At 43.1% G+C, this 23,811-nt stretch overlaps 1 protein-coding gene across 2 annotated transcripts in view; it reads left to right on the top strand.

Annotated features, from left to right (window-relative positions):
• Positions 1-23,811, top strand: part of COL5A1 (collagen type V alpha 1 chain) — a 287,140-nt gene that overhangs the window by 212,527 nt on the left and 50,802 nt on the right. For both annotated transcript variants that reach the window (XM_077468431.1, XM_077468424.1), the window contains exons 36-46: positions 2,097-2,150; positions 4,828-4,881; positions 8,399-8,452; positions 10,372-10,479; positions 10,702-10,791; positions 11,250-11,303; positions 17,075-17,182; positions 20,392-20,499; positions 22,964-23,017; positions 23,104-23,157; positions 23,245-23,352. In XM_077468431.1, the coding sequence (XP_077324557.1) occupies positions 2,097-2,150; positions 4,828-4,881; positions 8,399-8,452; positions 10,372-10,479; positions 10,702-10,791; positions 11,250-11,303; positions 17,075-17,182; positions 20,392-20,499; positions 22,964-23,017; positions 23,104-23,157; positions 23,245-23,352 (846 nt within the window). The remainder of the gene's footprint in view (positions 1-2,096; positions 2,151-4,827; positions 4,882-8,398; positions 8,453-10,371; positions 10,480-10,701; positions 10,792-11,249; positions 11,304-17,074; positions 17,183-20,391; positions 20,500-22,963; positions 23,018-23,103; positions 23,158-23,244; positions 23,353-23,811) is intronic.

Here is a 23,811-nt window from a genome sequence, read left to right as displayed (position 1 = left end):
TGGGGGGATTTCAGACTAGTGACCCATTGAACCTCGGGGATCTCCAACACCATGACACATTGACACTTGAAGGATTACAGAACAATGACAAATTGACACTTGAAGGATAATAGAACATTGACACTTGATGGACAACAGAACAATGACACATTGACACTTGGGAATCCCAGAACACAGGTTCACTGGCATTTGGGGGAATTTCAGACTAGTGACCCACTGAACTTTGGGGATCTCCAACACCATGACACATTGGCACTTGAAGGACAACAGAAGAACAATGACACATTGACACTTGATGGATGTCAGAACACAGACAATCAAAGAGCTCAGAACAGAGAGACACTGACACTTGGGAATCCCAGAACAGAAACATATCGACACTCAGGGATCCAAGAACAGTGACACACTAACACTTGGGGTCGCCAGAACACTGACCCACCGATGCTTGGGGGTTCCCTAAAGCAGGAGTCCGCCTTTTTTTTTTTTTTTAAAGCCAGCAGCTACAAATACTGCAGCTGCTGACTTTTAAAATAATGACACTTACCCGCCCAGCGTGCCCGCGATGTTGGCACCCAAAGCCGATCTCTCAATCGTCTCTCGGGTGCTGCCGCCGCCATCTTGGGTATGGGAATCAGGAAGTGGCGCCTTTCGGCTTCATTTCCCGGTTCCCTACTGCGCATGTGCGTGTCGCGCTGCGCAATAAGGACGGTCCCCGCTGTCTCTGGGATCCGTGTGTTTCCCAGCAGGCAGCGGGGGGACCTTCGGAAAGGGGCGTAGATTCTGCAGAAAGGGGCGTAGATTCTGCGGAAAGGGGCGTAGCTTCTGCAGAATCTACGCCGGAAGTGGGTGCAGATACCTGTACTGTACAGGTACCTGCACCCCCCCTCCCCCCTGAAAGATGCCAATTGTGGCGCCGGAGGGGGGGGGAGGGTTCCAATGAGCGGAAGCTCCACTTTAGGGTGGACCTCCGCTTTAACAGTGAAAAACACACATGGGTCCCTGAAAGATGACACACTGACACTTGGGGATCCCAAGATAGTGACACATTCAAACTTGTGGGATTCTAGAACACTGACACTAGGGTTTTTCAGAACAATGATACACTGACACTTGGGGATCCCAGAACACGACACAAACAATTGGGGGGCTACGGAACAACGGTGCAACCTAATATAATGAATTTAGGGGTTATATCGAACTGCAGCTTCCTTGGCATTTGAACTTCATTCATAAAGTATCAAATCTCTTTTCCTAAACCATTGGTCTTTGAATTTCATGCTCATGAAACAGTGCTGGTACACATGGTAATATGAAATGTCATGCAATGTTATATGTGTATCGTTAATGCAAGATCGAACAAAGAGGAGAACCATTACTTCTACCCCCCCTATTTGATGAGAGACCCCCAAAGCTATCTGTTCATATGTAATATGTGGCCTGGACAATGGCAAGAGCCTGAAAGCAAAGGGGGCGGCGCCAGAGAAGCCATTTTGTAGCACTTTATTAAGGGAAGGTAGAACCCCAACTGCATGGCTCAGTCCGGTCGAGCTGTCAGGCCGGTTAGAACTTATAAACATGCCAGATGTAGTATAGATCTGGCATTTGCTATGGCAGCATGGTGCCATGGGAAAGCATAACTCTGCGGATTACCTGCTTTTTGTGTTGTCAGAATATGTTTTAAATAATTTAGAATGTGGAGTTTGAACTCCAATTGAAAACATGTATGCCAGTGGCGAAGAGGCTGAGTTTTGCATAGTATACATTTTTGCATTAACATATTTGTCCCATTGCCCTACCATGCTTCTAAATGGCTGCTACATTGTGCAAGACCAAACCATGCTTTAGAATGATTTTATTTGCTTACGAGTCCAGCTTATAACTGCCAACAATCTGACAACAACCTTTGTATATTGCTCGGCATGTTCTGCCATAATGCATCGTCTGTAATTTGGTAAAACAATAGGCTGCCTGTGACTAGTTTCGGCTTTAAAAATGAGCACTGCAAATGCATGTGAAAAACCAGAGACGTTTCTTTTATTGTTGAAACTGGTAAAATAATTTACTGCTGTTTTAACTCTAATCCCATGTTATCACAGGGACCACCCGGACCTCAAGGACCCACTGGATTTCCTGGACCGAAGGGCCCCCCTGTAAGTAGACCATTTTCTTCTTCCACATTGACTGTGAACTTGTGCACAGCATGAACTGCATATATTAAAAGTAGAACGCCCAACATAGCTGAAATAAAATGTGTTATACAGTGCCTTAAAAAGTATACATATCCCTTGAAATTTTCCGCATTTTGTCATGTTACAACCAAAAACATAAATGTATTTTATTGGGATTGTATGTGATTGACCAACACAAAGTGGCACATAATTGTCAAGTGGAAGGAAAATGATAAATGGTTTTCATTTTTTTTTTTTTTTTTTACAAATAAATATGTGAAAAGTGTGGTGTGCATTTGTATTCAGACCCCTTTACTCTGATACCCCTAACTAAAATCTAGTGGAACCAATTGCCTTCAGAAGTCACCTAATTAGTAAATAGAGTCCACCTGTGTGTAATTTATTATCAGTATAAATACAGCTGTTCTGTGAAGCCCTCAGAGGTTTGTTAGTGAACAAACAGCATCATAAGGGCCAAGGAACACACCAGGCAGGTCAGGGATAAAGTTGTGGAGAAGTTTAAAGCATTGTTAGGTTTTAAAAAAAAAAAACCCAAGCTTTAAACATCTCGCGCAGCTCTGTTCAAGCCATCATTGGAAAATGGGAAGAGTATGGCACAACTGCAAACCTACCAAGACATGGCCGCCCACCGAAGCTGACAGGCCGGGCAAGGAGAGCATTCATCAGAGAAGCAGCCAAGAGGCCCGTGGTAACTTTGGAGGAGTTGCAGAGATCCTCAGCTGGGGGAGAATCGTGCAGCCGTGCACTCCACAAATCTGGCCTTTATGGAAGAGCGGCAAGAAGAAATCCATTGTCGAAGGAAAGGCATAAGAAGTCCCATTTGCAGTTTGGGAGAAGCCATGTGGGGGACACAGCAAACATGTGGAAGAAGGTGCTCTGGTCAGATGAGACCAAAAAATATTTTTTTTGGCCTAAAAGCAAAACGTTATGTGTGTTAGTGAAAACGAGCACTGCACATCATCCTGAACACACCATCCCCACTGTGAAACATGGTGGTGGCAGCATCATGTTTTGGGGAAGCTTTTATTCATCAGGGATAGGGAAGCTGGTCAGAGTTGATGGGAATATGGATGGGGCCAAATACAGGGCGAGTTTAGAAGAAAACCTGTTAGAGTCTGCAAAAGACTTTAGACTGGGGCAGAGGTTCACTTTCCAGCGGGACAATGACCCGAAACATACAGCCAAAGCTACAATGGAATGGTTTAGATCAAAGCATATACATGTGTTAGAATGGGCCAGTGAAAGTCCAGACCTAAATTCAACTGAGAATCTGTGGCAAGACTTGAAATCTGCTGTTCACAGACACTCTCCATCCAATTATGTGCCACTTTGTGTTGGTCTATCACATACAATTCCAATAAAATCCATTTATGTTTTGGGTTGTAACATGACAAAATGTGGAAAATTTCAAGGGGTATGAATAATTTCAAGGCACTGTATGGGTGGGTACCATAACATTGTGCTCTGCAGTAAAATGTTGGCTCCTTCAAAAGGGCCACTGAACAATCAAATCACTCCCTTGTAGAACAAACAATGCACAAGAGTTTGAGATCTTATTAACAGGAACTGGAAAGAGAAGGTCTTACTGAGTGTCCACCCACCCATGTCCTTTCTTCTTGACTGGCAGCTCTTCCCAAGTTGTTATACTGGGCAGCAATGTTTCTTTTGAGATTGCTCTTCACCTACCCTATCACTAGCTACAATGCCATACATTTTCTACTCCTAGCCACAGTTTACATACCTCTGCCATAATAGCAGTCCTGTTCAGAAGCATTTCTTGAAATGGCAAGTTGCTAAAATGTAGTATTTGTGGCATGTATAACAATTATTTATTAAAAATAATTTGAAGCTCATCACAGCAAATTGATCAGAAATTTTAACTTTATTTTTGGGTCCCCCGAAGGACCTTTGGCCAGGCTATGAACATTCAAATATCAACAAGCAATAAAATGAACTTTAAAACATGTTCTCATTGACTTCTGTAGCTGTAGGCACTATGGAGTAATTCAGCCACAAAGTTCACAAGAGGAGTGTGAAGTTGTCCAAGTCTAGCCTCAGCACTTTCCTCCCCTCTCCCAGAGTACCTGCTCTGTGTTTAGATTAGAGATTAGAAAGCTGGAAGGCTGCTGTGTCACAGTGCCTGCAGCTACAGAAGTAAGTGAGGTATTCTCTTAAAGCTTATTTGCTGCTTGTTGAGCATTTGTCAATATTTAAATAATCATAACCTGGTCAGAGTTACACTTTAAGGAAAGAAAACTAAGATGGTTTCCAAAGCAGTCAATGAAATTTATGCTGAGATTAACTGAGTGCAACTATGAAAATAATGCTAATGTCCACTTGTTTTTATGAGTGAACTCTCTTCAGCAACCCTTATTCCAAATAACAATAAGTAAATTTGAAGTTCCTTATGCACAAGGCAGATCCAGTTGATAGGCCACTTTGCGATAATTGCCAGAAATGCAATGAAAAATGTGACCTATGGTTCACCACCATCAACTCCTGATCAGTAGCTAGCAATTCACTCCTCTCTATCTGCATTCACTCATACTGTATATTTGTATCATCATCTTTCTTCACCTCTTTATGTTGCTAAATATTTTTTGATAATGGAGACTGATGATATTATTATTCTCTTTAGGGTCCAGCAGGGAAAGATGGACTTCCTGGCCATCCCGGACAGAGAGGTGAAACTGTGAGTAGACGGTGACGGTGGGGTGCATCCTTACATCTGACATCAGTTGGATGCGTGATTACTCTTGACCATTCCCTGTAGACGAGGAGACGTCGCCATGCTTTTACCTTTTCGGTTGGTGTCTGTTCGGCTACATGGAGGGGTCTAAAGCAATCCCCCTGCTTATTCTGGCTGAGTCAGAGTAATGATGCTTCATGGGGGGGCCATCTCCAGACACAATCAACTACTTATCAGTAGCACTTGGTGCAAGAATCTCAATGTATCCATTAACAGAAGATGTAATGCCTTCTGCCAGTGAATATAGTGAAAACTTGCTTTGATCTTATCCTGACAGTGTGGACCTCATTTATCACAGTATTGGCAGCAAGACCTGTCTGTGTTGACCCACAGCACTAATCAGGTTCAAACTGTTGTCCAGCAGGTTTGCACATCATTATTTGCTGTAGGCAAGGTGGACAGTCCCAGTGTCAGATACTTTGGTAAATGTGGCACAGTATGTTTGCACTAGTGGGCACATATAGGTATAAAGAGGGGGGGGACGTGTGACCTCACAATTATCACAGTGTCATTTAATTTGCTAGTACCAACGCAAATGGCATGCTGATTTAATCTATAAATTAATATTTTGATGTAGATGGAATTTCCAGCATTAGAATGAACATGACATGGCTTGCCTGAGTGAATGTGGCTGTTGGGATTTGGATGTTCTCTGATTCATCAGATGACTGGCTTCTGCAAACTTTATGTTCTTGCAAATTGGAGTTTCCAAGTGAAAATACACTGATGTATGTTTTTCCTGCTTAAAGTGAACGTGCCACGAAGATGGCTTATTACAACTGAGCAACTGATGAAAAAAATGACATAGGCTGATGTTACCTTCATCAGAAATCGCTTGTCAAAGTATCAGTAGATCCAGAGGTATAGGTCAAGCTTTGGACTGATTCTGATGCCTTCTGAACCTCCTTGGTCCGTTAATGTGTAGGTTGCCTTCTGAACCTCCTTATTGGTCCATTAATGTGTAGGTTGCCTTCTGAACCTTCTTGGTCCATTAATGTGTAGGTTGCCTTCTGAACCTCCTTATTGGTCCATTAATGTGTAGGTTGCCTTCTGAACCTCCTTATTGGTCCATTAATGTGTAGGTTGCCTTCTGAACCTCCTTGGTCCATTAATGTGTAGGTTGCCTTCTGAACCTCCTTATTGGTCCATTAATGCGTAGGTTGCCTTCTGAACCTCCTTGGTCCATTAATGTGTAGGTTGCCTCAATGACCATTTACAGACTCAAGGAAGTTCAGGAGCGGTGGGGCATGCTACTGTATGCATGTTTTTTTTTATTTTTTTCATTGAATGCTCAGTTCCGGGTCTAGGAAGCTTTTAAATTTTGTAAGGGTGCAGTTCAGTGGTTTACAGTTCTCACCTTATTAACTTCCTAGTCATATACGGGGACTGTCTGTGGTCTAAAGCCTGTTAAGTCTGCAGTGCTAGTAATGTTGCGTACACACAATCGAATTGTCCAGCGTACTTAGTCCGGCAAACAAACCGGCGGATAGTCCGGCGGACTTTCTACCGAACGGACTTGGCCACACACAGAAAGTTCGGCGTTTGCTAGCGCGATGACTTACAGCACATACGACGGGACTAGAAAAAGGAAGTTCAATAGCCAGTAGCCAATAGCTTCCTTTTTCGTACTTGCTTCTGAGCATGCGTCATTCTTAGTCCGCCGGACTAGCATACTCACGAACATATTGTCCGCTGAAACCCAAGTCCGGCGGAAAGATTGGAGTGCAAAACTACTTGCTAAGTCCGCCTGGCTTTATGCTGGAAAAGTCAGCTGAAGCCCACACACGATCGAATTGTCCGCTGAAATGCGTTTCGGCGGACTAAGTACGCCGGACAATTCGCTCGTGTGTACGCGGCATAAGAAGGGTGTTGCCACAGTCACCAATTCATTTATATGATTATCTCTGTGATCTCTTGCCCTAGATGCCAGCCTACTGCTACTTTTCTAATTTCAGATAAAGACTCAGACAGACTTCGGGTCTCTTGTAGAAGTTATTGAACTGTAAATAACTAAACAGCCTCCTTCTGGAGAGCGATTTTACATGGAAACTTTACCGTACGATATCCTGTACAAAGTCACTTTTTAAACACATGACTTGTGGTACATCACCATATTACATTACATACATCATGCTTGTAATACTTAATGTCTTCACACTGCTGTCAGTGGAAAATCTTTATTGGTTGTTTAAATGCAAAACGCTGGCATTTTTAGTAATATGCTGCTTCAGAATTTTTAAGCACCGGCCAGTTGAGCAAGAGATCCTTTTTTTTGGCATCTTTGGCCGGATGGCTGAGGCTGTATCGCGCCCACGCTGTATGGCTTTGTCTTGTGTTTGTGCTCATACGCAGCCCTGTATGTCGGCGTAGAATGAGGTATGCCTATTTGTGTTTGTCACAATTATTACCATTCTCTGTTCTTCACATTGTCTTGGCAAAAATATGTTTTATAATAAAACATATTTTTTTTTTTCTGATTAAACTAAGCAGTCAGGAACATATCACTGCTGAGAGGCCACTTGTGCTGTAAAATAGGATTAGGAAGAGTTAAAATGAGAATCTAATTCTAATGTTTTGAATCTATCACACTACTATTGAAGTTCAAAGCTGATTTAAGAACCTACTTCAATTTATCAGTGTATGTTACTACTCCTGAAATGAGCAGTTTCATCATTACCCTCAAATTACTCTGTCACTACATTACTGGGATAAGTTCTAAGGATAACACTCGCTGAAAATTACTGGTAAAAAAAAAAACTCAGCAAGTCCCTTCCTGATCTCTCATAAATTTTGGGTATCCCAGCCCAGCCTTGTGGATGACAAGAGGTGGCGGTTTTTATGCCGGGGACTCTATCTGTGTTGTCTTGATAAATAAAGTTACCAGCATTTGAATTTTTTGTGCAGCAGGTCTTTTCGTTTTTTGAACTTGCGGAGCATGGGGCTACCCCTGCTGGCATTCAAAACCCAATCTTCCATGAGGGTAACCCGATTTATGACTTAGGAGCAGCATAAGGCGTACTTTAATATGTACAGTAGGCTGACCAACAGACCTGCAACTAATGTTATAGAAGTTGTCATGAGAGCATATGTACATATTTTTCTGTATCCAATTAAATCGGCTGTGCTGGCAGCTGAATTATTCTTTCCCACTACCATAAAGTGTTTTGCGGTAAGTACACCTCTGACCCAGGTGTCCAGGATTTCAACTGGTGCTGCTGTAACAGCGATTTCTCACTCCATCAGGTAAAAACGTAGCAGACAAAGTCTTCTAATAAGCATGGTGCAGCATGTCTCTGTTTCTCTGCCTGTCTTTCTTTCCTGACATGTTTGTCCGCTCTACCTCCGCTCTATACATCAGGCTTTAGTGTCTTTTTTTTTAGGGTCTCATCGAGCTGGTGAGTTAAACCAATGTCCTCTTTGCTTCTCTGCCCGGACTCACCTTCTCTCTTCCTATCACTAGGGCTTCCAAGGAAAAACTGGCCCCCCAGGTCCCCCCGGTGTTGTCGGCCCGCAGGTAAGTCATCTCTTTGTGAATCTCTAATTAGCCAGGGGAAGCTGGCAACTCTTTGATAGCGGAAGGATAAAACATTACTGTGATTTCATAGAACTTTTGTTCAGAGGGGACAGTGTGTGATCAGCAGCCAGCTCCCTGGTCTCTCTTCAAGTTAGACTCCAATCAGATGTATTGCTGTAGTCTTAGTGTTTAATCGTTCCCCGGCTCTCTCTGTAATATTAATGAGTAGACAGAGAAAAAAAAAGAATTCTAATAGGATAGAAGCTTATCATATGACCCGATCTGATACTTGCGAAGCCAGCTTTGTCAGTAAGTTTTTCATTTTTTAGAAAAATACAAATGTATCACAGTTTTTTTAATCAGAAATATGATTTTGTAGGTTAAAGTGAGTCATTTCTCCTTAAAGCGGAAGTAAACCCTGATGAGTTTACTTCCTCTTTGATTCCCTGCAAAGGTAAAGCATAATGGACTACTATGCATCGCATCGCATAGTAGTCCATTATGTGCCACTTACCTGACACAGGAGCCAGCGAAGTCACCGCTGTCCCCTGTAGTCTGGAGCATCCATCTTCTCGGTGGATCTCGCTGCTCCGCTGCTGTCATTCGACGAAGCCGCGATGACGTCACTCCCGCGCATGCGCACGGGAGCCGCCACTCACGGCATATCGCCTTTGACAGCGGCGCGCTCAGTGGACAACGGTGCCTGTGTTTTGGCAAATATCTCCTAAACCATGTAGGTTTAGGAGATATTTCTTGGACCTAGAGGTAAGCCTTAATCTAGCCTTACCTGTAGGTCAAAGTGGTTTGTAAGGGTTTACAACCACTTTAATATATCAGTTCTGAGATGCCATTGCTTTTTTTAAATTATTTCCAGATTCTTATATGTCACAATCTTCAATGGTAAAAATTCTCTGTAGCGGTTTGTGCCTCCACTTCTTCTACAGTAATGGGATTTCTCCACAGCAGTTTGCATCTCTGCCCTTTACATAATGTGGAGGTTTTTCTGCGGTAGTTTATCTCTGCCCCTCACACAATGTTACATAGTAAGGTTGAATAAAGACACCAGTCCATTCAGTTCAACCTGAGTGAGTATCTACAATTGTCCCTATCCCTGTACATTGCACACTCACATCGGTCCCTACCCTCAAAGAGCCCACAATCCAAGGTCCTCATTCATATACTAGGGCCAATTTTGGACAGAAGCCAATTAACCTACCTGCATGTCTTTGGAGCGTGGGAGGAAACCGGAGTACCCAGAGGAAACCCACGCAGGCACAGGCAGAACATGCAAACTCCAGGCAGGTAGAGTCATGGTTGGGATTTGAACCAGCGACCCTTCTTACTGCTAGGCGAGAGTGCTAACCACTACACCACTGTGCCACCCAATGTAGAGCTTTTTCTGCAGTAGTTTGTGTCTCCAGCCCATACACTATGCTGAGATTTTACTGCGGTAGTTTGTGTCTCTGCCCCTCCCCCAATGTGAAGATTTTTCTGCGGTAGTTTGTGTTTCTGCCCTCGCACAGGAGATGTGGAGATTCTTTTGCTGAAGTTTCTCTGCCCCTCACACAATGCAGAGATCTTTCTGCAGTAGTTTGAGTCGCATAGTGTTTTGCCTGTAAACAGTACATGGTGCTCTAGATGTACCTGACTGACCCCAGCTCAGAGAAAATTGTACAATTTAGAGCACGATTTAGAATAGCCTTCCTCAACCAGGGTTCTGTGGAATCCTAAAGTTCCTCCAGAGGAACTGTGCTGATCGACCTCCCATTTAATGGTGCCCGCACCACGCCAACTTGTAGTGCCAGATCCATTACACTAAAGCTCTTTTTAGCTGTCTTTGAGACCATTTTGCTTTGTAACGTCTTCTGGTTTATTGGATGTGCGATTCTTATTTTTTTTCTCTTTGTGGATCTTTCAAGGGTCCAACTGGAGAGACCGGTCCCATGGGCGAAAGAGGTCACCCTGGGCCTCCTGGACCTCCTGGTGAGCAAGGTTTGCCCGGTCTGGCAGGAAAGGAAGGATCTAAGGTAAGTTTTAGCTTCTTAAGCAGAAAATTGGCTCAGTGGAAAAGCAGAATACAATTAATAAATGGGCAACTTTCGAAATGATTATAACCAATCGTCACCACCTATTATAAGGGGTCTAACAGGCCCCTTATGTAGTAGTAGGTGACACGTTCGCTCTATCAGACCCCTAATGTCACCTCTGTTTCCACCTCAATGTCTAACTTGTTGCTTTTCAATTTTTAGGGAGATCCTGGCCCTGCTGGTGTGCCCGGTAAAGATGGACCACCTGGTTTAAGAGGATTCACTGGAGAACGTGGTCTTCCAGGCCCAGTTGTGAGTATACTGGCAGGTTGACATAAGCGGAGTTGTATAACTGTCCTTGGTTAGTTTAGGTTTAAAATTAAGTGTATTTCTGGAGAATGGAAAAACAAATATCTTCTGGCCTAATTACAGATTATATGAGTAGAAATGCTTTTTTCAAGAGCCTCTAAGCAGAAGCCTGAAAAGTTAAAGCGGAAGTAAACCCATCGATCTAACAGTTTGAAAAAAACAGTTACATTCCCGGCATGCCGGAAATGTTAACTGTCACATTGGTTGTGCTCTCAACCAAACTGTCAAACCATTCAATGGCTGGTGTCATAACTGATCACATGTGCAGCTTCATGGCAGTTAAAGATCAAAGGGAGGCCAAGATGGCAGCTTCCTTGGCTGAAAACGATAGGAGGGTTTACTTCCACTTCAATTTCATTCTAACTGTAAAGCTAATAATTATTATTTTTTTTTTTATATAGGGTTCTCCAGGACTGAAAGGCAATGAAGGGCCCCCAGGACCTCCTGGCCCTGCTGTAAGTATTGGTTATTCACATATATAGACCAGTCATCGGGGATGATTCTCTTGTTTTCTTTTAGAACACAAAACACAGTTCTTCATAAGTAGGAATAATGTTTATTCCTAACATTTGCCACATAAAGTAGCGGGGTGTGTGAAACTTGTTGCACAGACAATTATTGGCCTGTATGGCTTATACATTATAACATTATCTGTAATCTTCCCAGCACCTCAGAAATTAATGACGTGTAAAAACAAAAGATGTGTCACGTACCTGGTGGTTGAGCCCAATATAGAGGGAGCGACTTCTCGTTTTACCTCTGGCTCGAGAACCCCTGATAGAGCAGACAGGGGCTCGGGAGTGCAAAGGGGCACAAGTGCCTGACAGGTAAGCTGATGCAGGGGCTGGTCCGGACCTCTGATGCGACTGAGGAAACTGGCAGCAGGTAACAGGCTGGAGCAGCAGCCAGGCAGGAAGTAGGAGCAGACTGGAAGCTGCACACAGCGGACAGCAGGGAGGTGTTCTGTAGTGCCGGACACAAGCAGGTGCAGACAGACCTGGAGCAGTGGTTTGGCAGGAAGCAGGATCAGACTGGAAACTGGATACAGAGACAGCAGGGAGATGTTCTGTAGTTCAGGACACAAGCAGGTGCAGGCAGGCCGGGTCATACACTGGCGGGCAGATCAGGTACAAGAGCAGATGCCAAAGAGGAGTCGAGGTACTAACCGGGTCGGTAACAGGCGGACAGCAAACGGACCAAGGGAGAAGCAGAAGAGAGGTCAGGGCAAACCGGGATCGGAGACTGGCAGCAGGCAGGGATGGTCAAGAACAAGCCAGGTAACAGGAATCATGTAAGTAGTACAAACAAGCAGCAAGGGTCTCAGGAAACGCTGTAGACCGGACAGCAAGGCATCAGTCTCCTTTAAATAGTACTTCTTGGCACCAAGCGCTGTCACGAAGTGCGCGCACCCCCATTCATGCTGTTGCACATGCGCCGGACGGCTCTTTTAATGGGAACTCTGCGCACAGGTATTCTACTGCCATTCTGATTGCTGGGAAGCCTGCCTTGACAAGATGTAACTGGTTTGCATTGCAAATAAATAAAAAAAGTGTGAATTTGTGAGGAGAAGTCTTTGGGGTGGAGGCTTTATAAGACACTGGCAAATGCAATCTAGGAATCATGCTCTTTATTTGTAAGCTCAGGGATATCCAGTGGCTTGTTTGTGTTTTAAGCTCTCTTTAAGAGTAAATTGGAAATTCTGTCAGGACTACTAACACCAAAACTGTTTTATTTGCAGTCAAGCTGTGTTGGACTTGTGTGGAATTCAATAAATGGCAGCTTATTTTTGGCAATTGTTATTTTTGCCATTTTATTCTGTACCTGAAAAATGGAAAGGCACCCCTCCCCAATGAAGGTCAATGTTTATGTTAAAGCACAACTCCAGTCAAAAATAACAAGTCAAAATTAATTACCTCAGACAAAATAAAAAATATTTTTCTTTTCTGTAATATTTAAAGCGGAGCTCCATCTTAAAAAAAAAATATTAAAAGCCAGCAGCTACAAATACTGCACACAATGGACACTTACCTGTCCAGGGTGCCCGCAATGTTGGCAGCAGATGACAAGCAATCGCTAGTCTCTCGGCTGCCCCCGCCGCTATCCTCAGTCAGGGAATCAGGAAGTGAAGCGTTGTGGCTTCGCTGCCCGGTTCTCTACTGCGCATGCGCAAGTCTTGCTGCGCGTCTTCACTGGTTCCTGTTGTGTTCTGGGAACCGTGTGTTTCCCAGAACACAACGGAGGGGCGGGCATCTGCGGATATTCTGTGGCTATCTATGCCAGAAGTGGGTGAAGATACCTGTAGTATACAGGTATCTGCACCCCCTCCCCCTGAAAGGGGCCAATTGTGGCACTGGAAGGGGGGAGGAATCCGATGAGCGGAAGTTCCACTTTAGGGCGGAGTTCCGCTTTATCCTTCATTATGGAGATTTCAACCACCATACCTTTTATCTGCCACTAGATTTCCTCAGTTTCATGGGTAGCATCATTCAACCCACTTCCTCTGAGCCCAGGCTATACCCATCTCAGCCTATGACTGGACAATGAAAGGAGAAGCAGTACAGTGATAAGCTTATCTTTTTGTCAATCTGCTCGTCAGCTCATGAATTGATTGGCTCCTTGTACTCCTTCTCCCAGTCACTGTTTTCTCTTCCTTTTAGCAGGAATTTTTTGGTAATGATCTTAGACGATGGACCTCTTCTCTCTACCGAAAGAAGCTTACCTCTTTTTCTAATGATTCTTCTTTTAAGCTCCCTGGCTGCATTAAAAGTGACTCCTTCTGCAGCTTCTGGATTGGTTGACTCCTCTGTTCTGTCTTGGTGGACCTTGACCCGATTGACAGTGTCAGATTTCATTGGCAGAATCTCAAGCCTTAGTGATAGCAGGGGTTACAACTATGCCTCTGTTAAGATCAGGGTTCAAGCTTGCAGGCCAGCTGCTATAGTAGTGGAAAGGCTTATGAATAAACCAGCAGGATAAATACACAAGCAAATTTCCCTGGGGGGGGGAGTGACGCGGGCTTACCTGAGGTGAGGTGTCGATCGGTCCCCTCCAGGGCTCCTGATAGTGGAGATAGGTGCATGCTAGTACCAGGTCAGAGTTCAGTAGCAGATAGGGATCAAGCAGAAGTGTATTTGGTAAACAAGCCAAAGGTAATAAATTGTTGCAGGTTGGGATCAACCCAAAGCGTAGTCAAGGAACGAGCCAAAGGTTGGTAATAAATGGTTACGGGTAGGAATTGATTGGAAGGGTAGTCAAGGAACAACCCAAAGTTCGGTAATGAAGATGGGGGTGGCAGCAGGAGTGTAAGTAGGAAGATATTGCCTGAAGAAGAGCACAATAATCTGGCAAACAGTGCAAAGGCATGGCTAAAATATGCAGTTCATGGGAGGCACAAGGAGTTCAAGGTTCACCAGAAACAAGGCAGAAAGTAAGTTTGTCCAAGGGATCAGGCAGGGAGCTGTCCAGCATCCCACATAGTTTAGCAAGAAGAGTTACTACCAGATGCAGCAGAGGTCTTGGGTTTAGATCCAGGTACTGACAAGCCCCTTCGGCCTATCCTTCAAAATTGGTCTTTGACTTTGCCCTCGAGTAAGACACATTACATGAGAAGGAGGTAGTAATTTAGGATGATCATTTTCCTTCTGAGGAATCAGATCAAGATGACACGCATGCAATGGAGATTTTATCCAAGCTTAAGGATACCATAGCTAACCTTACTGACTCTGTACAGTCCTGCTTAGCATTAGAGCATCCTAAGTCTACTCACCGCAAGGTATCCAGCATGGGGTTCCTTAAATTGCTAATACTAGCTAAGACCTACAGGTCTACTCGCTGGTGAAGCCTGTCCTATATGGGGACTGGCCTTATCTGGAAAAGATTTTTACTCCTCCAAAACGCTTCACTTTAAAATATCCTATTGCAGAAAGTTTCTTGCAAAAGTGGGCAGTTTCTGTGGTAGATCTTGACATTTCTTGTTTTGACAAGACCCTCATGGACACTATGAAGGATAATCCCATGCTCAACAACCCAGTGAACAAGAGGTTAGGGGCTTTCTTTCAATTCCATTTTTCTTTAGCAGCCCCCTCCATGTGGTTGCTTCTATGGCAGGCTGCCAGACCATTACTGTTTGGCCTAAACTTATGGCCGGAGAGCTTAATTCCATTCCAACGGCTCAATTCCTTTCCAGTGGATGCCTAAGTTTGCAGTCAGTTAGACCCTTTACCCACAGCCTGGTGGACACACTTCACCAGATATCGAGGATGAGTTTTCTCTCTGTCCACATGTGCAGGATTCTTTGGCTTTAATGCTGAGCTCCTGTGCAAGAAGTGCCTGGAGAGATTACCCTTAGAAGGCAGACACCTTTTTGGTACTTCCTTGGACAAGTGCTCAACTAGATTACTGGGGGTAAGAGTACTCTTCTCCCACAGAAAAAGAAGGTTTGCACCTCCACCTGTGGGTCTTCTACTTCTGAAGTCAGGAAAGGTTCCTTTCAACCCTCTTGGTCATCCAAGTATTAATCTAAGGTGGAAACATACTATTTTAATAATACAAAGTCCTTTAATCTAGCCAAGGCCGATTCCAGGGCTTCTTCTTAGTGATGGGGCACCCCATCTTCTCAGAGTAGGGGGATTTCTTTTCAGCCTTCTGGTCCCAGAAAAGTTCAAATGTGAGCGTCATTTCCAACCATTTTTTATGGTTCCTAAGCCGAATGGGGGATAGTGGATCTGTCTCCCTCAACTTGTTCCTACATGGAATCTGCCAAGCTAGTGATTGCCTCTCTCCCTTCAGTGGATCTTCTGGCTTCTGTTCAGGATGCTTACTTGCACATCCCCATCTTTCCTCCACATCACTTTGTTCATGTTGTGGGTTACCTGAACGATCTCCCGTTAAAGGATCACTTCACCCTATCTCTGGCAACCAAAATACAGCTGACAGTGCTGACTCTGCAGCCCATTTGATTGATTATCAATATGGGGAAGTCATCGCTGGACCTGTCTCATAGATTGGAGTACCTGGGCCTGATGCTAGACATGGCCCTATCCAGCCTTCGAACCTCAGGACAAACTTCTTTCCTTTCCACTCTACTGGGGGGTTAGGGGGTCCAAACCCGCCATAGCATCCTGCCCAAGTGCCCAGCACTTCCATGCTGCTCAGCAACAGTGCAGCAATTATTGAAAACAGTTGACAGGTAGAATGCTTTGCAGTGCAGCCATGCACTGTGTGCAGCAATTTGCCAGGCTAGGTGAAAGGTGGAGTGATCTCTGCTGGCAATACCCCTTAAATACCACACACCACTTTTGGCACCTGGTTGGAGGAGCCCAGCTGTGAAGAAGACACACACCACGCAGTGCGTGCACTGCAATCGCAAGCGACTGAGGTCATGAAGTCTGGATCAAATCAGCATCTCTCTGGTGCCCGCAGCTCCCTCAGCTTCTCGGCAGACCACTTGCCACCTGGTCGCTCTTGTAGCGGTAGTCTGTGACTGTGAATTTCCTCGCTTTGCCTACCCACTAACTCTGACTCAGTCCCACTCCCATTAGTCTGCCCAGGGGCTGACCTGCAAATCACATAAGGAGGCAGCAATAGCTTCCAGCCTTACTGCACACAGTGGAGGCACCATATTATGGTGGGTAGTGCACTGCGCATTCCCAGATTTTTTTTAAAACACATTCAGAAAAAAAAAAAAAAGTACACTGCCTGCCACAATATGGAGCTCATTACACCTGTTCATTGGGTAGAGTAAAACTGGGTCAATCAATGGTGAAGGATCTGGTTGTTCTGGTAGACCACAAACCTAATACCAGCACTCAATGCCAATGTGCAGCTTAAACCCAAGAGGGAGGGAAGCAGACAGAATGTAGACGACAAAAAGACAAAGCAGAGCTCTCTATGGAGTATTTACACTGGGTATTGTATGCAGCTCATAGAAAATTTTGCCCAGCACATTGTATAAGTTACAATCCCCCATCTGATGCAGAGTGGATTAATTGACCCTTAGATCACCCCATTAAACACTTCACATTCCTTACATGAGTTTTGGAATATCCATAATATTATGCAGTGTGTATATATGTATATATCTCATTTTCTTTCTTTGTAAAAATTTCACTTTTACACTGCAATGCATTGCGTACCTGCAATGCATTCAGATGTTGAGCATGCAAATGATCAGACACATGCTATCTCTGGAAGTTTGTCACTGATATGAACTCTGTTTATGTTCTAGGGATCCCCAGGCGAAAGAGGAGCTGCAGGACCTGCTGGTCCAATTGGTTTACCAGGAAGACCCGGACCACAAGGACCACCTGGACCAGCTGGTGAAAAGGGGGCTCCAGTAAGTACAGTAATTGTTATATATATATATATTCACACTATAGACATCAAGCAGGATTCTCCATGCTGCCTGGTGCTACCCAGGTACCAAAGTAATGCTATGGAATGACTACTCTGCATCACACAGCTTTGAAATACTGCCACTAACTGTAACTGAGACCCCTCATACGGTTTACCTTTTCTGTGTGTATTTGTGAGCAGACATCTCAAATAGAGCAAGAAAAAATGGTTGGCTTTTTAAATGAGGTATAAACAGTAAGGGTAAAAAGAGGAGTCAGTTGTAAAATATGTATATTTTTATTATTTAGACATCAAATATTGCTGTGTAAATAGAGCGTCACTTCTCCCTCTCCTGTCATATCGGCAATATATTAGTAATTTTGCTCCTTGGTGGCGGTCAGGTTCACGGTTACAGATAATGACATTAAACAATTTTTCAGTTTGTGAGACTGAAGTATGGATGTGGCATGTAGCATTGAAGATGATTCATTTAGTGATGTATTTTGACTGTCACCTTTCCTGCAGTCTTCAGTGCAAACTAGAGCTCACATCAAGGAAAGGTAGGATTCCATATGGCTTAGAGTGAAGTGGCTTTGGCCACCATCTTTGAATGCCAGATTTAAAACCCATCATGCAATATTCACCTTAAGAACTTGCAATCTGATAAGATTACTCCAAGTCATTTAGGGAGGACAGAATAACGAAGGAAGATCTATTGGTGAATCCCTGTTTTTTTTTTTGTTTTTTTTAAAGAGCTCTGGGATATTAGTTCAATAAGAATGGAAAAAAAAGTTCACATTTAAATGTATTCTTTTTTTTACCTTCAATATCATGCTTAATAGCTAGAAGTTGGCATCACTGTTTAAAACCTGCAGCTCTTAACCTTGTGGTGTCACTTCCTTGCCAGCAGCCTATTCACTAAGAACGAATATTACCCCTACTGTGGATTCACCTTCAACTCCTGTACACAACTACGAAATCCCCCCTTTCAGTTCCAAGTGTCTGAAACTTGTTAGGGTGGTAACCAGTGTTAATTTTGTCTACGAAAGTATTTTCATCATAATGTTTCTCAGCTGCATGTTTTCAGTGACGAAAGCTAAACGAAAATAAAATTTTAATTCAGTCAACTGATGAGGAAAACTATGGCGAAAATCAATTCCAATTTTCATCAATGAATAAAAACGGAAAGAAAATGCGAGGGAGGAACATTTACACACCTGAACTTCTGCTTTCCCTGGAGCTCCGCATGTCTTTTAAAGCCTCAGCCCCCTGACAAGTACTGTACTGGCTGAGAGACACAGGCTCCCTATGTCTGTCTGCTGCCTGGGAGCTCTGGAACAATGCCCTGCAAACTCCATGATGAGCGTTTCCCCTTCCAGCAAGGTAGCAGTGCTTAACAGCCTTCCCACTCACTTCCATTTACTAGAGAAATGCTTAAATAATGCATTACAATTTAACGAAACCCCTTTTGATTTTAGTCAACTAAAATGTACTGGAGATTTTAGTCAACTAAAATATGACTAAAACTAAAATAATTCAGATGACTAAAAGATAAAACCAATGGTAAATGGAAGTAGTGGTGCGCTGTACTATGACAGGGAGTCCAGCTTTAAAGGCTGGTGGGCTGTATAGGCACTTGAATAATATAAAATTATTAGACGGCTGGTTTGTCGTCACATAAGACAAAATGTATATATAAATCAATGTGCGTTTTTTATATGAGGGGATAGTAGAGAACCCTCAAGGGTACTGTAACATTCCTAATAACATCAAAGGTATATTCAAATATAAGTGAAAAGTACGGAAAAAACACAGTCAAAGTATTTGAAACAAGTGATTCCCAATGCGATTTGTTATGGCTATCAAAGATAAAACCAAATCGAAATTAGATGTCAAAATTAACACTGGTGGTAACACCATATAATGCAACAGTGCCAGTCTAGGCATGGTGCTGGTGCTACTACCCATCATTTATATAAAGAAAAGATTTCCAGGTATCTATGCTAGAAAAATGCATAAGTGAATGTAATATTTTTCTAGTTAATACATAACATGGCTAAAGGCTGGTATTTGCATGGAGTTTTGCTGTAAAGAGCCAATGATGAGAAATAAAATGTGCTTCTATAGTGTGACTTGTTCAAGCCCAGTCTGGAAGTCTAGACATTAGTGCTAGAACTGGCCGCTGTCCATGCTCACATCTTTTCTGCTAATGGATTCATGATACAGATCTTCTCTTCATAAGTCTCCCTGGCGTTATCTGGCATTGGTCAGGTTGGAGATTAAACAGGCCTCATTTTTTGGGTCCGGGCCTCAGTCCTGACTCTTGTGTAACCCGAACTTTGAATTCTATCTCAAGCAAACCAGATTGTATTTTATTATTTGCAGGAAGACAATACTGGTCTCTGTGGGAGACCTGATGACACTGTGTGGCATGATACATTTTAACGGCTGTATGATCTGTACCATATTGTGATGAGACAGCGGCATGTTCAATCGGGACATTAATGTTGATTGAGTCTGGTTATTACAGGAGCCCTTTTAATTGCTGGGAGTTTTTTTTTTTTTTTGCTTGCTTCGGCATATTAAAAGTTGTCAGACCCGGGGCTAGAAGAACAACTTTTTAAGAGCCATGGGTATGGGGAGTTCACAGACTACACTTCATTTCAGATGAAAAGAGCCATTTGTTTTTATTTATAGTTGGCTCACAGTGTTCATAATATGGCAGAGCTATTTAGCGGTGCATGGCTCATAGCGTAAACAGTCCGGCATACACTGGTCACTAAGAGGCTCTTTCCTTCATTAGTGATAATGAGTGGCTCAGATTTCAAGTCGGGATTTCTTTTTTTATTTTCCATTTAGCTTGTCTATAGTAAATTGTTATTTATAGAGGAAACAAAATCTCTGTTTCAGCATTACAACCTCCTTGATCAGCACATTCATACACTATCTCTGGGTGGATCCATAACAGCAGAAATGTCTGCTAAGAATTATACAATTCATGCCGTAGACAAAATATGAAAGGGAACTGTAGACAAACATATTATTCATAAAGAAAATTGTGTGTGATGGCCCTAGCTACTCTGATTTGTATGAATGTCCTACACAGAAGCCCTTGTAATTGTTATAAGTGTGTTTGTTTTATTGGTGTAACGGTTTCCTTTCCCTATTGTTGTTGCCTGATTTCCTCAAATTTGTCTATTGTAACTCCAGGGAGAAAAGGGTCCCCAGGGGCCAGCCGGACGTGATGGTGTCCAAGGTCCTGTTGGTCTCCCAGGCCCAGCTGGACCAGTTGGTCCTCCAGGAGAAGATGGAGATAAGGTAAAAAAAAAAAAAAAAGATGAAAACGCTCCTGTAGCAAGTTTCTATGTATTTACTGTCAGCCGATTGGGAAAAGATGCTGTAAATACCAGTAGATTTGCTGTGAAACAACCACCAGCTTATAAAAAGTGTTTGTAAAGTTTGTTAAATGTACCATAACCTAACCTAGGTTGAGCCAGGCTTGCAAGACTGAGCATTATTTCTAGATATGTGACTTAGGTTGAGTGTTATGATTTTCTCTTTCATTTTATTAGATTTTTTTTATCTTGTTTTGCTTAGCTTTGCTCTTTGTGTTTTTGTTTTCATTTTCTCAAAATGTACTTATTGGCTGGTTGCAACTGTGATATTGTGCCTTGTGTGCCGTAAGATCGGCATAATGTTTTTAATATCATGGAAAGCCATAAATAATATTAAAAAAAAAAAGTGGACCCTAAAAATTACCTTCTATTTTTACTCCCATTTGTTCTGTTAAATATAACATTAAAAGTATTTTAATATATCTGTTCAAAGTGCAAAAAAAAAAAACTGTTAAATCATGTCAGAAATTCTGAGTTGTTCTGTACACACTTCCTGTGTTATCTCAAGGAGTCTAATTAGCCCTCAAATGTCTTATCTTATGCCACGTACACACGATCGAATTGTCCGGCAAACAATCCGGCGGACTTTCTACTGAACAGACTTGGCCACACACAGACACACAGAAAGTCCGGCACGTACGACAGGACTAGAAAAAGGAAGTTCAATAGCCAGTAGCCAATAACTTCCTTTTTCGTACTTGCTTCTGAGCATGTGTCATTCTTAGTCCGCCGGACTAGCACACTGACGAACGGATTGTCCGCTGAAACCCAAGTCCGACGGGAAGATTGGAGTGCAAAAATACTTTCTAAGTCCGCCGGACTTTACGCTGAGAAAGTCCGCTGAAGCCCACACACGATCGAAATGTCTGGTGAAATGCGTTTCGGCGGACTAAGTACGCCCGACAATTTGATCGTGTGTACGCGGCATTAGACTACAGAATAGTTAGTGTCTATGTTGTAGAGAGATGAGGAAAGTGGAAGGGTTGGAGTAGTTTAGAAAAAGACAGCTGAACAAGGCTTGCACTATTCAGTCCACAAAAATGCAGCGTGTTTTCAATCCAGAACAGGAGTTATCAGCTGAGTGCATTTCTGGTATATCAACAGGTACAGTATATTTTTGTACTCGCAGGGTATAGGGATAAAACATTGGAAAACATTTTTTTTTTTTTTTTACTGACATATACTTTAAAGCAAACTTGCTCTGTAGAGCTTCCAGCCCCAGAATTATTAAACCAAATGATCATAAAAGATTACTATGATTCAGTTCTCGTCATCATAGTAAATTTACTTGAACTGAACCATTGTGAGCGTTTTGGGGAAAAATGCTTATGCGCATAAACATACCGAAACACGTGTATAATATGCTTTATAGGGGTGTTTTTTTTATGCTGCTTTTTTCTGCCGGCAGTTCTGCCATTTTTTTCTGCTGCCTTGTGTGCATGGACCCTCAGCGTAACTACAGTTGTTCTGATTTGACAACAACAGCACTATTCTGCAATCAGGACTATAGTATAGTATATATCTAGGGCTGTGAAAATTAAAGATTAATTCCTAATCGTACATTCTTTTGATCGATCAAAATTCTTTTGACCGGTACTCACCTCTCCGCCGACTTCCCGGGTCTTCAGGGAGTTCCGCCGGAGATCCAGTGACGTCACCGGACTCCGCCCCCCCCTTCCCCAAGTGCCTTCGTCTGTTAACGAAGGGAAGGGGGGAGGAGTTTCTGATTGAAAGTAACGTGTACGGGGGAGGAGCTACGCATGACGCCACCTGCTGCTGCCCTATGGAACTAATATGATTTTCAGCTTTACATGCTGTGTTTTAATTATCTTTATCTGAGTAGTTTGTGTTTGAACACAAAAATTAAATCTTATACTTAAGCGGTGAGCACTTTGATCTTTTCTTTCAACCCATGACTTGAGATTGTGAGAGAAGTTTATGGTCCGTGTTAACCCTTTTGATACCCGCATGCATGACCAGCTGTTTGCTCAGGGATCCATGCCATAAGGTGAGAGTGATTAGTTAGACTGGAGGTGGATGGATTGTCACGCTACTGTGGAAAAAAAAATGACTTACGTCAGTGCTACAGTTTGAATTTAAAACGTTTGTGTGAACTGTGAAGTTAAGTCATGGATTGTGGAAACCAACTAGTGTCAGGTGATTGTATATAGTGTATACCACATTTACAACTGACTTATGCACAGTTGCAATGCAAGGAGATCAGCTAAAAGTAGTTGGATCTGTATGTGCGTTATAGTTAATCGAAATTAATCGATTAAAAAAATCGATTAATCGAACACTAAATTTTTAATCAGTAACAGCCCTATATATAGTATAGGTGTCACAAATTGTATAAATAAACATGGTATGTGGTTTCTTTGTTCCAGGGTGAGATTGGAGAGCCAGGACAGAAAGGAAACAGGGGTGACAAAGGGGAGCAGGTAATTGTCATGGTTCGACTGTATGAATGTTTTTTTTTTTTTTTTTTTTAAAGAATAAATTTATTGACCTTTTTATTTTACCACAGGGCCCACCCGGACCTTCAGGACCTCAGGGACCTATTGGTCAGCCTGGTCCATCAGTGAGTAAAATCCAGTTAATTAAATTATCTGTTGATATTGCCCATGAATTATAACATTATAAATTCTGTGTTCTAATTTCCTTCCAGGGAGCGGATGGAGAGCCTGGACCCCGAGGACAGCAAGGCTTGTTCGGCCAGAAAGGTGACGAAGGTCCCAGGGGTTTCCCCGGACCACCAGGCCCAGTCGGGCTCCAGGTGATTATGATTTGAAGTTTAGAAAGTGACTTTCCTGCAGAGGGAATTAGACTAATCTTCACCAGGTCAGTAGTCTTCAACAGGCTTAGCCATATATTCATTAGGTATGGAGCAACCTCCCGGACCTCTAGAGGCCTGATGTTGATCTCTAGGGTCAGGGAGAACTGATATCCTTCCTGGTAGAGTGGGTTAACAGGCATGGTGGGTGTAATGATGGGCGACAGTCACTCTTTGGATGCAAACGAGATTTATTGTCTTTTAACAAGAACTGTGGGAGACCAGGTTAGGGCCAGGACACCCTTGGGTAGATGCAATTGTAATTTACAGACTCCAAGACACTGAAGGTAGACCGCTATACAGGGAAAGGCCTCCAGCCGAATGCCACGTCTGTATAGGTAGGACCGCTGTATCCTATGGCAACTGAACTTGTAACAGTCATTAAAGGTAGTCGTATATAAC

This window comes from Lithobates pipiens, unplaced genomic scaffold (genome assembly GCF_037356315.1).
Source record: "Lithobates pipiens isolate NorthernLeopardFrog02 unplaced genomic scaffold, aLitPip1_a1.2 Scaffold_11, whole genome shotgun sequence".
NCBI lineage: Eukaryota > Metazoa > Chordata > Amphibia > Anura > Ranidae > Lithobates > Lithobates pipiens.
This window is presented reverse-complemented; position numbering and strand designations above follow the sequence as displayed.